This window comes from Geospiza fortis, unplaced genomic scaffold, assembly GCF_000277835.1.
Source record: "Geospiza fortis unplaced genomic scaffold, GeoFor_1.0 scaffold798, whole genome shotgun sequence".
Classification (NCBI taxonomy): domain Eukaryota; kingdom Metazoa; phylum Chordata; class Aves; order Passeriformes; family Thraupidae; genus Geospiza; species Geospiza fortis.
Genome location: NW_005054952.1, coordinates 8,792 through 23,068, shown reverse-complemented (window position 1 = coordinate 23,068; position 14,277 = coordinate 8,792). Strand labels below are relative to the sequence as shown.

Below are 14,277 nucleotides of genomic sequence, written 5' to 3'. Positions count from 1 at the left end.
ATTCTCTCAACCTCTTCCCTTGCTTTTATTATTACTATAATTCTTTCACCCGGAGTTAGCAGTGTACCTAAAACTACCTGTATGACGTTCCCATCCGGATCCTGAGTCTTGATGATGGTTTCAAAGATTTTAGCCACCTTCTCAGGATCTTCCCCAAATGTTCCTGCCAATTATTTTCAAGATCTTAAATCTGTCATTGAGAAAGGTACCTTAACTGTAATCAGTCCTTCTGTCCCCATTGCCTGCTGGAGAGGGGCTTGGATCACCGCCTTTTCCTCATTCCTTCTCTTTCCTCCTTCATGTGTTCTCCCTGCCACCTGACTAAACCCTTCATTGTTTTCCAAACCCTAAATCCTTTCTTCCACTCCTCTGTCAGCTTGACCACTTGTGCTTCCTTCACCTGTAGCTGGAGGAACCTCCTCAGCTGCAGCCTCAGCTCCTCTCTACCTCCTTCCAAGGCCTACCAACAGTTCAATTTCTTCCCCTGCACAACCATGCTTCATACATCACTTCCCAGTATTACATGACAACCATGTTCAGGAGATTTCTGCCTATTGTACTTCTCCAAAACTAACACCATAGAATCAGTCAGTTCCCTTGGTATCAAACCACACATCCTTTTCAAATCTTGACTGTTTCTCAATTCAAAGAACAGATCTACATAAGGCACTTTGTTCCACCTCTCTTTTCTCTGGCAATATTACATTAACTGTAAAACCATATAATAATCCACACTACCATTAACAGGCCACTTCTCTTGATCATCTAATGGATACTCTGGCCACCAACAATTACAGCATTCTATTAACTGTTTCCAAGTTAAAGGGCTGCCTTAAAACTTTTTTCATTGTTGTAAAATACAACTTTAAGGTGAACATCTTGGTATTCCCCCTTCCCGGGTTTGTGAAGACAAGCCTAATCCCATTATGATACCAAATCTCTAATTCCCTGACAACCACTTTAGTGTCAGAGCCACAATTAATGCAAATCCAGACCTTGCATTTACTAAAAAATAACTGAAGATTAAACACACTCTCAATAATTAACACTAAAGCAGTAACTCTTGCTGTGCCAACATTTGAGAGCACTCTAAACACACAAGCCTAGCTTAGGAGATGCTTTGACAATTTATGTTCTAACATTCACAATAAACAAACATTTAATACACATCAAATACTTTAAAACTTACACAATAAACAAACACTTGCATTTAACACTCTTACAGCGAATGAATTTTTTTTTAAAATATATATACACTACCGGCATCCCCAAGTCAGGCAGGCTCAATAATACTGTAACACACATTTACAAAATAATTTACATTTCAGGCATTAATGCTTATCATAGGGTTTTAATAGGTGCAGAACACCTGGCAAACCTCTCTACAAGGTGGCTCATGTGCATGCAGCACTGTGTCCGACTAATGCGAAGGCAAGTAGGACTTGAACCCATGTGTGTACCTTCTGATTCTTGTTCATATAGTTTTCCAACTAGACAGTAGGACTCAAACCCACACCCTTTGACACTCACAGTTTTACAATTATATTTAATAGAAAATAGCCAATTATATCATCACTAGTGATTCCTTTTTATAACCCAAATATCGCACTCCTTTTTTACGGTTGTATCACCACTTTTATAACCCAATTGTATTATAGAGCTCCATTTCTGCAGCGATTTTCAGCTGCAGCTTATGGTTAGGTATACCTTTTATGCCTTCAGTAATGCTATAATAAAAGCCATGGGGCCTTGCCCTGAACTCACTAGATCAGGAGATCAGAGGAACTCACTGAAAAACCTTTGGTGCATGCTAAAGCCTCTCTCAATCCCACGAATCCGTGGCATGTCAGAAGCAGTTGTCCGGTCTGGGTCACCAAAAACATTGGGATAAATTAAACTCTCTAACATTTTTTTTTTTAGTATTAGGGAGTAGGCATTACTTTATTCTGGCCAGAGTGCATAGGGATGGCTCCACCTACATGCACACGACTTTCAAAACTTTTCATTTATTTATACATTTTTAGCAAACAAAGAAATTAATGTTCAGTGGTTCTAAATTACATAATTTTCTTCATTAATTAGTATTCTGTCTTTTATTGGTTTTTGATTTCTCACTTCTCGTGCTAATTAGTCCACATTTTTCGCTCTTTTTATTATCTTTTTCCCAGACAGGGAGCCTCCAGCAAATAATGAATTGTCTTTGTTAGTCTCTTCTTTATCTTCTGGTTACTTCAACATATCCTTGGAGGGCTATATATTCTGGATTCCAGGTGTTCAGACTTTAGCTCCCCCAGGCTTTGTTCATTGAAGCTTGTCAGGGTTAGTTTAGCAAAACCTAAAGTTTCAGTAATCTAATAACCACACTCTAGCACTCTGTGGGAAAAGCTTAGCTACGTGCTGGCTAAAGTGGAAAATTACACTGCTGAAGACTAATACACTGATTGTGATTAAAACAATTAATTTAAAAGTTAATTAGAAAAATTAATTAGAAAAATTAATTAGGACAGTTATATAATTTCAAACAACCTCACTGTGACAGTGGTCACAAGGGTTTTCAGGATGAGGGAAGAGACGTAGATCTGACTCCATATTTAGAAGGCTTGATTTATTATTTTAAGATATATACACATACTATAACTATACTAAAAAGAAAAAGAAAGGAAGGTTTCCAGAAGCTGCTAAGCTAAGAATAGAAAAGTAAAGAAGAACGATAAGGCAGCTCTCTTGCTCTCTGTCCTTAGAAAGTTCCCAGCTTTCAGATTTAGAGCATGAACTGTGAGAGTAGTGGTAGCAGAGGAACTTATTGTTTAGGGTGAGATGGGGGTTGATTGGTTTAGAAAACCCAATCCACCCCAGCAAAGATTACACCTACTTTTTACCAGGTGACATTCTCATTGATAAAGGTACAATTTGTTGCAACAATGTGGGCAAAATATCCAATGATACAGAGATCAAAAACAATGGGAAAATGGCATAGCCTTTTAAGACATATCTTAGGTAGGATTTTAGGGAAAATAAATCTTAAATAACAATCCAAAACTGCTGAAATGGTTTTGGTTTTGAATCTTTTAAAGAGCATTCTGTTTTGGCAGAGAGGACAAAGCAGGAATTAATTTTTATTCCTTACTAAACACAGGGACATCTAAAACGTTTCAGAATTGGAATGCAGGTCAGTAGCAGAATGCATCTTCTCAGGAGGAGGCAAAGCTGGTCTTTATTATGAAGTCAGTAGTTTTATGGTCTCCTTCTGCCTGGGGCCTGTCTCCAGGTTTTCAAAAACTTTGTTACCACTTTATATATTTATAGCTCAGAAGCCTAAGAACAATTTTATGAAGCAACTTATTTTTAAATAAAATCCTGGTTTATTATAATTCAAATTCCTCAAGCACGTTAAAGAGATTTTAGTTGGAGGGTGGGGTTTTTTTTGAAAGACAGGTCTGCAACATTCTAAACCACTGCAACACAATATAAAGCAACAATTCTCTTGCATCATGCCTCTGCTGCTTTGCTTCAGGAAAGAAAGGCACAATATTTCCAGGAAAATTATTAATGGAAGTATGCTATCAAGACTTTCTGCTTTTAGTAAGTTAATTTTACATATAGTGTAACTCCTTTAGCTCATCCTCAGATTTGACATGAAAAATCTAAACTCTTCATAATTTAAATGTGACACTTCTGTCACCACAATGCAATCCATAATTCTTAAGCAAGGTCAAGAACTGCCATAGCTTTTAAGGTGAAAACCTGAAAGATTACACTAGCAGTTAATTAAATTAAGATGCTAAGATACATTTACCTTTCAAAGCTAGATTTATTCATAAGTTATTAAACATAAACTCCAATCACATCAAATAGATGATAGATGAAAAGCAGTTCCAGTGAGGAAAATAGAAGAATTTGATTTTTCAAACATTTTAAATTAATGTGCTAGCCGCCGTTTTTGTGGCAAAAGAAACTCTCTCCTGTAAGTGATAAGGGGTTTTATTCAGCTAAAACACACAAAGAAGAAAAGTCTCAGCATGAGAGGAGAAATACCACCAGTTCATATTGGACACAAGGGAATAAAATCCTTAGGATTGAATTCTTTTAATCCATTTTCTTGTCACAAACTTTTGTGTACCTCTTTGTGGCAATTCCAATTGCAACACCATTGCTTTCAAACTGCAAATAAAAGACAGCATGATAAATGGGATGTTATAAAAGGACTTCATACCCAGAACAGTAACAGCTGGTGATGAAAATGACTTTTAGAAGCAGGGCCAGTGATCTATGAAATCTGCAGCAAAAACCAAAGTGATGGTGTCCCTTTAGCTTTACAAATAGTTATTACTTCGGGAGGGGAACAAGGGCATAGTCAAGATATATAAATCTTTGCATTTTGATAGAAGAGATAAATAATAAATGTACAATGTATATGCACTAAACGTTTTCCTCCATTACAAGAGGCAGAGGTGGCTAAAGAGTGTATTTTGGGGTTTTTTAAATTCTGCTTCATGTATCTGGTGTAATGTACCAATTATTCAACTTTTTTATTCTCTGAAAGAATAGCCAGTCATTAAAAAAAATTAACTAAGCTGTTTCAGAAAACAGGTGCAATTCCTATCTTTCCAAGACCTACCAGAAGCTGTCTTGAAGTAAATATTTCTAGTTGGCTCAGTACCAGCAACTCCCTTTCATAAGAAAATAGCCACAAAAATGTCTAAAAACATGCAACGATTTACTCTTTTGCTGTGCTCCCGCTTAACTATGGCTGGGTACTTTATCTGCAGTTTCCCTGGTTAGCTAAATGCATTAATCTTACTTTATAAATTCCAGATCCATCTTCCTGATCTCTTTTCGTGGCTGAAGGTGCCTGTGGATTTCCACTGCTGCCTCCTTGACCTTGTTTTGTGGCTATTGTTTCTTGCACAGCTTTCTTGGGCCACACATGCTTAATTAAAGGTGCGATAATGGGATAGATATAGGGTTCCAGGAATTTCTTGTAGACCCAGAGGAGGACTGGAATGACAATGCAAGGAATGCACACCATAGCTTCCTCTTGTTCTGTGACAAAGCTGGTGAGGAAAAAAACCAAAATAACTTAGGATGACTGTTTGTATGCCATGAGCTAAAAAAAGTGTCTTTAAATAATGAAGAAAGATTTTAGTTGATATTCAAACATAAAAGATTCTTAAATTATAGACTAGCTGTTAATGTTTCAAAAATGCTGTGTGCTTCAATTTTATAAAGTTCTCAACAAGGAAAACATTCTTGATATTTTAACAAAAAAAGAGCTTGCTATTAATTCACCAGTTCTACAGTTGCAACTCTGAAAAACAAATTCAGAAAATAAAGGTTTTTGCTTAAACCACACAAAAACAGTTTAAGCAGCAAGCTGCAGATATTAGCCCAGTTCTTACTATATTATAACAGTGGGTCCAAAAGGTTTGCTTTTCATATTCCCTTTTTATTTAAGGTGAAATTAGACAGCAGGACTCCAATCTACCCAATGGCTGGCTATCACTGAAGGGCAAGTCAGTGGGAGGGGAAGACAATCTCAGTCAAGATTTGAGAGAAGCAAAATATGGGTTACTTCCTCCTGTGCAAGAGGAATCACTTCATCCCACACCAATCCCATACAACTGGCCAAACGATTAGAAAATTAATCCTTCCCTCTCTCCCCAAACCAGGAGGAACTCTTCAAAAACAGGAGCCTGAAGTCTGCGATGAAAAAAAGGGGAAAACCAAAGCACAGGAGCAGAAAAGTTCAGCTGGGAGAGGAAGCAGTTAAGTAGGATTAGAGCTGTCCCTCTCAGTGCTGATGAGCAATATATATTGTATTATATTATATATATCACTGCTGAGCAATATATACACTGCTGCACAGCAGTAACTTTGCCCTTTACATTCCACCTTTCTAGGCTGCTATCTGAATTCTCACATTAAGAAGCAAAACAAAAGCTTTCCAAGATGGAGAATGAAGACAGATGTGCACACTTCATCTGGGATCAGTTTAACTTTTTTTGAGCTATCCTAAAGATTTTTAGCCCTGTGGAAGAACAAAATATCAATTTTCAGTTGACTACTTCAGAGTGTAGCTTTGGCTGCTTCAAATATAGTTTTACAGGATCTACTTTATGAAGTCAGAGAGAAATCTTCAGTCAAAAGAACACAAATGAGTTAATCCTTTAAAACCATTCAAAAAGATAATTCAGATACTTTCTCTGCCAGAACTTCCTAGATACAAAATTTACAGCAATATCTTGTGAATTCGTCTACCAGCTAAAGAACGTGGCTGGAGGGAACACCCCAGGCTGGCCTTCTGAGCCAACTGTACATGTCTCTGCAGCCAGTTTCTGTGAAGATTTCAGACCAAAAAATAAATCGTACCTCTGCCAGATATAAAAGCAAGCCACTGGAAGTATAACACCTGTTCTAATAGAGTGAAATACTGTTTACAAGTTTCTTCTGTGATTCGGTGATTCTCTGTTCCTTGGTTAGCAAGGAAAAAAACCAAAAACGCACAAAAAAAAAAAAAACAAAAAAAACAAAAAAACCCCAAACAAACAAACAAAACAAACAAACAAACAAACCAACCAAAAACACTGCGGTGGCGTTTCCCTCTCCCGCTGAATTAAAGCCGGGAGCACAAATATTTTTCCCAATCGGTGAAGTTCCACTCAAACACGTGTTGAAACCTAAGAGCTCCCCACCTTAACATAGGCTATCACATTTCGGGGATCGTCCGCTCCCGGTTAACGGAGCCGCTCCGGGCCCATAGAAGGGCAGCCCCTAGGAGAAGGCGGCGTTCGCGTCATGTGGCCGACGCCCCGCCCCCAGGAGCCGCATTAGCGCCCGGCGGTGGCCGCCAGCCACCGCATTCCGGCCGCAGCCACCATCAGGCACCCCGAACGGGCCAGGAAAGTGGGGCAAGAAAAGTGAATGCCTGCGTGTGTTCCAAATTATCTCGCTTTATATATGAATAATAGCGGTAAGTCAACAATATCCCCAGCGTTGCAACAACAAGCATCCCGACTACTGTGCTCACTGCCTGTGGCTGTCCCACAGCAGCACCCTGCTGAAGCCAAAGCAGAGAAACACACAGGATAAATCTAAACTTTCTCATTTTATTTATGTACATCTGGCAGAGCAGATTTACTCCCGGGCCATTAGCTTTTGCTTCTTCAGCTTCTTCTGGGATATCTGAAAAACAAACACAGAAATGAGAAAATGGCAAAATGAGAAAACACCTTCTCAAAACATGTTACAAATAAATTTACAGTTATCTTTTGAAGGTACTGAGAACTGTTAGAAATTTGTTTACATGTTTACAAAATGATTCACTGATCGTATTTGTACGCACATAGGTGTCCATACAAGTACTACATTGCTAACAGGCTTGCAATTTAAATTTTATTGCAGCACATCCCAGTTTCACACACACGGACTGAGGAAGGGAAGAACAAACTCCCTGTACTATATAAACCCCTGAAAATAATTTTCTGCAGTTATCCATGTGGTGTTCACAATAAATATTGAGGTTGCTCAGAAAGAACTTATTAGGTTTTTTCATAGATACTCCAAAGGTGTTCTAAGATAGTCATCACAGCAACCCTTCTGCCTGAAAAATGCCAAGTATGAACACTCAGCTCTCCTGCTGCTGACATTAATGAGGACTTAAGTGTATGATGCTCTACCTTTTTCTTTTGAGCAACTTCCTCCTCTGGCTTGGGAACAATCTGCTCCTTCTCAGTGAGGATCATCTCGATGTGGCAGGGGGAGCTCATGTAGGGGTTAATCCTACCATGTGCTCTGTAGGTGCGTCGGCGCATTTTGGGAGCCTTGTTGACCTGGATGTGCTCAATGACCAGAGAATCCACATCAAGACCCTAGCAGGGGGAGGAATAAAACTTGTGACTTGTTTTTTATCTTCAAATAAATAGTCTCCACAGCAAAATTCTGAATAATCACCCCCCCTCCCCAGACACATACCACTGCTGGCAAATAAAACACCTGAATTTTGCAGTGTCACAGAACTGAGCAAGCTCCAAAGTCAGAAAAACAGAGACCTCCCCTCTACACATCACAATTTATTTAAAATTATGCCAATGGCTCAGAAAGAGACAATTATTATTTCACAGTTACTCCAAAGGTGTCCTAAGACAGTCACCACTACCATCAAAATTACTAAATTAAGCACTAAGTATATTACAAAGATACAAACTGACCAAGAGTTCACGTTTTGCTTTGTTTTGTAGTTTTTAGGAGACCTAAACAGCACTTAAACAGTTGATAATCACATGCAAACTATCTCCCTGTGAAAAACTATTACTCCCATTTTAACTTGAAAAACACACACAGCCTAATTCAAACAAAGAGTATACCAACACCTTGATACAATTCCGTTTCATTGACAAAGCAGGCATTACCTGGCTTTCCATGTCAGAGACACCCAGTTCAGGAGTGCTGACACACAGCACAACATGAACACTTTGCATTCACTAATACTGACACAGCCTACCTTGAGCTCAGCATTGCTCTCTGCATTTTTGAGCATGTGCAGCAAGAACTCTGCACTCTTCTTGGGCCAGCGTCCCTGCGTCCAGCCCCACTGCTTGGCCTGGAAGAAGACAACAATTAATCCATTTTTGTCCCAGTACAATACACCATTAACTTGCCATTGCATCCCCTTCTATAAAGATTGCATAACAAAACAATTAAATTTGATCAATTACTTGACACTGCAAGTAGATACAATGCTATACTGGAATTAAAAGCAGCTCTTTTCTCCCTCTTGAGCAACCTGGTCTAGTGGAAGGTGCCCCTGCCCATGGCAGGGGGGCTGGAATTAGATGATCTACAAGGTCCCTTCCAACCCAAAACATCCTATGATTCTATATTTTAATACAAAGTTATAATCAACAGTGACACACTATTCTCCATACTATCTCAAATTCATCTTTTCCTCTTAACCAGACACAGCATCCTTCTCACATTTTTATCTTGAACCTCACCTGGGTGCATCTACCAACTCCCCCGTTGTAGCGCTGGAAGGGAACACATTGCTTCTTCAAGGTGATGTCCTTTAAGTACTTGGTGGCCTTGCGGATGTGCATGCCCTTGATGGCCTGGGCAGTTTCTCGAGTGTTCTAGCAATATAGAGTATAGTGAAGTTGTTAACACATCTGTACAAGTTACAATGTGAGCAAAACCACTCCTCTGTCCTGGATCCTATTATTTTTGCTACAAATTCAATTTAAAGGAAGCACTCACACACATAAAAAAAAGCTCCACGCCTAATAATTAAGAACACTTTTTTTTTTTGCTACCTACTTTTCTAACCCTTGGTGTGACTGCCATTACTGAATTTGCAGCTCTAACACATCTTGACTGTTTTTTACCTAATGCCTAGATCTTTCCAACCAACAAAAAAATTTGAGTAGTTATACTTTTCATAGCTCCTCCTTGGTCACTAATCCAAAGAAGCAGGAGCCTGAAGGATAAATTCCTACTAAAATGTCAGATATGGCACCTCAGAGGAAGTGATGAGAACACAAGATAGAAACAATCTAAATATCTCTGTAAGTGAATTATAAAGGGGAGAAAAGAAAGAAAAATTAAAGGTAAAGTATTAGTGCTTAAGACATTAAATGCATGTCAGAGAGTAACTATAATCCTACCTGATCATAGTAAAAAAGCAAATCAAGACAACTGAAATATCTTTTCACATTAATTATGTACCACTATGGAGCAGAAAAACATCTGCTCAGGCTTGGTTTCATGGTTAATTCAAACGTGTCCTGGATTTACTGCCACACCTAAACTTTTTCCAGAGGGACCTATGCCCTCATGCCAAACATTGCATGCCTCCCCTGCCATACTTCTTGAGCAGCAGCATAAGCAGGTGAATCCAATGTTCCTTCCAAACAACCAGAAAGGCAGAGTAAGACAAATGAAACAAATGTCACATCTCACTCTAGCCCCATTCCTCCTGGTAAATTCACTGTAACTGTTTTCCTAGTGTATTTTATTATCTGTATTAGAGGAAAAACTCTTTAGGACATGTTATCTTATTTTTGATCCTGTGGATGAAAACCATTACAAGCAGCTAAAGCAAACATAGGCCATAACCTACACTACCACCCTTAAGAACCCATGTAATGACACAGAATAAGAGACACTTCCTCCAAAAAAATGCCCAATAAAATATAACAAAACCAAACCAAAACCAAATGAAATTGCATTTCTTACTATGCACACACTGCCTACCTTGAAATGCACTCGCAGGTTGGATCCCCGTGATTTGCATGCTGCAGGAGAAAAAAAAGATGAACTTCTAGATTTAAAATCTCAATTACTTTGGTCAAGTTCTACTCGAATATTCACGAAAACAACTCACATTTCGTGGGATTGTCTGGATCCAGAGAGTAGCGCACCATTTTTGGATCTCAGCTGAAAAAAAAGCAATTAAACCCCCCCATAATAAAGCTTCTAACACTGATAAGCAGAACCTGGATTGTTTACCTTACTGCCGATAACTAACTACAGGAGCTGCTCAGGAATTACACTGTCGTGTCACAATTTAATCCAAAGGTGTCCTAAAAAAGTCATCACCACTGCCATAGCCTCTCCCTAGGGCCTGCTTCCACCTCACACCAAACAGCTACCCCCAAACTCGCTATCTCCAACCCCTACCCGTCCTCCCCCGCGCCAGCCCTGCAAATACCAAGGGGCAAATATATTGTGGCAGACCGAGACTTCAAGCCTTCGCCCCCTCATCGCCTCTCCAGGGCGCCCTGAGCAGGATGGAGACAGATTTAGACGGCTCACTGACGGCCATAAGTCCTCACCTCCAGACAGCGGCAGGGAAGAGGAAATGTAGGAGGCGTCGGGAGCATCTAGAGCCGCCTGCTCTCGCGAGAATCCTGGCGAAATTTCGGCCAGGGAGCGATGCGGAGATGCCGCGCTGCGCCGCGCAGAGCAAAGATAGTCGGAGAGACCGTCGGTAAAGGCGCGGCGACGGGAGGGGTGAGGGACCGGTCAGGACGGCATATGCCCATGTACGAGCCCGAGGTGTGGAAGTAAAACATGCGTGCGCATCAGCCAGCGTCCTCGTGTCTGTGCGCGGTTCACACAGTCTGTTCACTCTCAGCTCAAGGTCACTGTTATTTGCAGATTAGAACTCAGCCGAAACCAGACTCAGGAGCAAGGCCAAGGGCTGCAGCTAGATGGCAGCTTAGGATGAGAATAGAGAAGAATATCGTTTAACAGATATCCAGGAGACGAGACCGAAGAGATTCATGTTTATAAATCAAAACTGGTATTTATTGCACCATTAAAAAAAAAATTTAAATTACTTGTTAAAGTAAAAAGTTTTGGGTTTTTTTTTTTTCCATTTTAGGCAGCGTTTGCAATTAGAACTGCCTGGGAAATCTGACAAAGCAGTGGTTCAATAAAACCACAACGTTTCCTGAAAGTGGAACCCAGCTCCAGCAAAAGGCTCATAAAGAAAAAATTGACAGAGTGGGAAGAAAAAGGGAAATTACTTCCCAAGCAGCCAGTAGTCCAGGCACCTCCCTGGCACAAGAGTCTGGGTTTAACTCTGTGTTTAGAAATATGCCTTACTGTCTGTATAAATGCTTTGAGCAGGAGGCTATTTTTGAATCTCTTGTTTAGGGCTAAAATCTCCCATAGCTCTGAAGCTAGAATTTCACCCAGATGGAAAAAAGAAAATATTTGAACTATGGCAAATATTTACATGGCTGGAAACTGTAGAGCTCTAATTGTGGGTGCAGCTCTCTTATTTATCTGCCTTAAAATGTGTCTTTGCTTTCAAGGGGGAAGCTTTCTACAAATTACATGTACTGCCAGTGGAGGAAACGGGCCTTTTCATGGGAAGCACCTTCATATGCAGCTTCTTGTTAGCAGCAGATCACAGAAACAACAAAACATTCACAGAAAGCTGGAATAGAGGTGTGAAACATAAGTAGTTGACAGATGGTGGGAATTATTACCTGGTCATTGTGTTCATCAATTAAGTCCAAAGCAAATGGCACATTTTTTGTTACTTAATTCTGCTTCCCCAACACATGGAACTGTTTACACTCAGCTGCTGAGGGCTTGCAGTGGTGGAAGCATAAAGGTGGGAGCTTCTGCTGATGGTATCAGGAAATGAGATGCATGTTTTCAGCTTTGTTGGGAGGTTAAAAACTGCTCTCAGAGGCAGCCTAGCACATATCTGGTGCTGAGATGAGGATTGAGGCAGCTGAGCATTCGCCCTTCTTGAGATTTTCCCAGATTATTCCCCTAGTGCACCAGTTACTTTGGATATTTAGCTTGCATGAGCTGACTAGAAAAGAACTTTTGTATCCTAAGCAGAAAATATAGGCATGTAAGTCCAAAATCATGTTCCTGAAAACTGTGTAGGAGGCAGCCACCTCCTAATCCCACTGGAATCTCAATTCCACAGGCTGTGCTGTGCATGCCCAGGAAGATCTCAGTCTTTTAGCAGGCATTGAATGCAAACATCCAACGCTGTTCAGACCTGAACTGTTCCTCTACTTTGTGTTCTTGAAGCTTCTGCCTGTAGCATCCTTCTGTGAAGGGCTCATCACAAGGGTGGTGCCGTCTTGAGTTTTGCCTTTTTTTTCTTTCTATATTCTCTGTATTTTTTACACATATATTTCTCTCTCTGTAGCCTATTATTGTAACTTAGCTTCAGTATTTTCCTAGGCAGAAAGACAAAACTAATTCCAGGATCCCTATGCTATCTCATTTCTCATTAGAAACCAAGGTTGAGAGCAGCTCTTCAGACATATTTTTTTATAAACAGTTTAGTCCTCATCTGAGGGGGGAGGATTTAGAAGGTGCTAGAGCTGGGGGGCATGACTTCACCGAGTGTGCTTCTAATTGGAGACTCTTTTCAGATGCTAATTTGCAAAATCTATAAAAATTGTACATGTATCATGCGGGGTATGCATCTTCAGCATTTTTTACCTGATGAATTGTGCACCTAAGGATTCTTATATAAAGCTAACCCCTTTTTATCACCCTGTGTCTGGCTCATATTTCTAGAACCAGAGAAAAAGGCATCAAGGGCAGTAAAGGTTTCTACCATCTCCTGATGGTAAAAAGGGACAGTGCCGATCTTAACCCAACAGCATGGTGGCCACAGCACACTACCAAGACACAGGAGACCCATTTTCAATTTTCTTCCCTTGAGAGGTTTCAAAGCTTCTCCTTAACCACAAGGCTAGAGACTATTCTATGGCAAAGATGTTTCCACTCTGCCTGCTGCAGGTTTTCTGCAAAGCAGCCCGCAATGTGTCTGCTTCAAATCTCTTCTCTGGATGTGCTCCTGGGGCTAGAAGGGGACTGCATCCCTTAACCTGCCCTGGAAGAGCCCAGCAGGCAGCAGGGAGTATACAGATAAAGGATTGTTGTCTCATATTAAGTCCTTTTGTGGCTTTAGCTGTAAATAAACAAGTGGCCTTATCAGTCCTACTGGAATTGCCAAGCCCAATGTCATCCTAAGTGACAATCAACCACCATCCCTCCTGTCCAGAGTGAGAAGTGAGCTCCTAGACTGGCCAGGGTTATGTTTTCATGGCAGGTCTGGAACCAAAAAGAAAACTCAGTTCTAGCCTGTCTTGGTTTGAAAGACAGCTGTCTGCTAAGGTAGGCAGGAACCTCCCTTGGAATAGAAAATATAACCCCCTTGCCTCCAAATTATTATAACTTTTAAATTACGGGGCTTTCAGTCAAATATATGGGAAAATGAATAACAGTTCCTGAGTAGAATGTATATGTATAACAAGGCAAACAAACAACAGCAACAACAAACAGAAAAAACAGAAACCAAATAACAGCCTTCTGTTGGCTGTCAAGCACTTTCCCCTTTGGCGTAGTTATGGCCACAGCTGGCAGGGATGCTGTTGGCTCACAGCCAGGCAGGGCAGGTGTGAGAGACTGAGGCACAGATTCAGACCGGCAGGGAATCTGAATCGTTTATTCAAAGAAACAAGCTGGTTTTATACACTTTCAGTGCACAGTATTTCCTTACATGGTAATTCTCACTATGTGACCTATCCCATTTTACCACGTCAGCAACACATGTTCTAATTGTCCTTCTATGGGGTGATCATGTGCTGTTCACCTGTCAGTCAGCTTCCAGCAGGCTTCTCTCTGTAGGGGTCTGTCACTATAAGACACGAAAGAACACAAGCACACTACCTTCTCAAGGTGAAGGAAGAAAGAGGAAGTTTATTCTCTGACTCCAACATTTATAGTTTTCCAAAA

At 40.4% G+C, this 14,277-nt stretch overlaps 2 protein-coding genes and 3 non-coding genes across 7 annotated transcripts; all 5 read right to left on the bottom strand.

Annotated features, from left to right (window-relative positions):
• Positions 1-3,791: 3,791 nt before the first annotated feature.
• On the bottom strand, positions 3,792-6,779 carry LOC115949182 (UPF0729 protein C18orf32-like). 2 transcript variants are annotated; one of them, XM_031065648.1, is made up of 4 exons: positions 6,693-6,756; positions 6,370-6,414; positions 4,802-5,054; positions 3,792-4,161 (listed from the first exon to the last, which is right to left on the bottom strand). In XM_031065648.1, exons 1-4 carry the CDS (start codon positions 6,698-6,700, stop codon positions 4,087-4,089), a joined length of 381 nt encoding a protein of 126 aa, XP_030921508.1. In that variant the 5' UTR covers positions 6,701-6,756; the 3' UTR covers positions 3,792-4,086. The 2 variants fall into 2 exon arrangements, with proteins under 2 accessions (XP_030921508.1, XP_030921509.1); XM_031065649.1 differs by lacking the exon at positions 6,370-6,414 and having other exon boundaries at positions 6,693-6,779.
• A 307-nt stretch (positions 6,780-7,086) lies between these two features.
• Positions 7,087-11,035, bottom strand: LOC102037414 (60S ribosomal protein L17-like). Of its 2 annotated transcripts, none has more exons than XM_031065645.1 (7): positions 10,830-11,035; positions 10,379-10,431; positions 10,249-10,289; positions 8,994-9,128; positions 8,501-8,599; positions 7,677-7,868; positions 7,087-7,182 (listed from the first exon to the last, which is right to left on the bottom strand). In XM_031065645.1, the coding sequence occupies exons 2-7, from the start codon at positions 10,416-10,418 to the stop codon at positions 7,135-7,137; spliced, it is 555 nt and encodes a 184-aa protein (XP_030921505.1). In that variant the 5' UTR covers positions 10,419-10,431; positions 10,830-11,035; the 3' UTR covers positions 7,087-7,134. The 2 variants fall into 2 exon arrangements, with proteins under 2 accessions (XP_030921505.1, XP_030921507.1); XM_031065647.1 differs by lacking the exon at positions 10,830-11,035 and adding an exon at positions 10,706-10,777.
• LOC115949183 lies at positions 7,520-7,591 on the bottom strand. Its single transcript, XR_004082783.1, has one exon. It is a non-coding gene; the product is annotated as a small nucleolar RNA SNORD58 (small nucleolar RNA).
• On the bottom strand, positions 8,088-8,157 carry LOC115949184. Its single transcript, XR_004082784.1, has one exon. It is a non-coding gene; the product is annotated as a small nucleolar RNA SNORD58 (small nucleolar RNA).
• LOC115949185 lies at positions 10,530-10,598 on the bottom strand. The gene has a single exon (XR_004082785.1). It is a non-coding gene; the product is annotated as a small nucleolar RNA SNORD58 (small nucleolar RNA).
• Positions 11,036-14,277: the final 3,242 nt, after the last annotated feature.

Excerpts from the sequence above, each read along its gene's own strand:
- LOC115949182 (XM_031065648.1), bottom strand. Across the intron at positions 5,055-6,369 it reads TGCTTTTATATCTGGCAGAG|CTTTGTCACAGAACAAGAGG; the intron begins GTACGATTTATT and ends TTTCCTCACCAG. Across the intron at positions 4,162-4,801 it reads ATGGATCTGGAATTTATAAA|TTTGAAAGCAATGGTGTTGC; the intron begins GTAAGATTAATG and ends TTTTATTTGCAG.
- LOC102037414 (XM_031065645.1), bottom strand. The coding sequence starts at position 10,418 with ATGGTGCGCTACTCTCTGGATCCAGACAATCCCACGAAAT. Across the intron at positions 9,129-10,248 it reads ACCTGCGAGTGCATTTCAAG|AACACTCGAGAAACTGCCCA; the intron begins GTAGGCAGTGTG and ends CTATATTGCTAG. Across the intron at positions 7,183-7,676 it reads AAGTTGCTCAAAAGAAAAAG|ATATCCCAGAAGAAGCTGAA; the intron begins GTAGAGCATCAT and ends TTTGTTTTTCAG.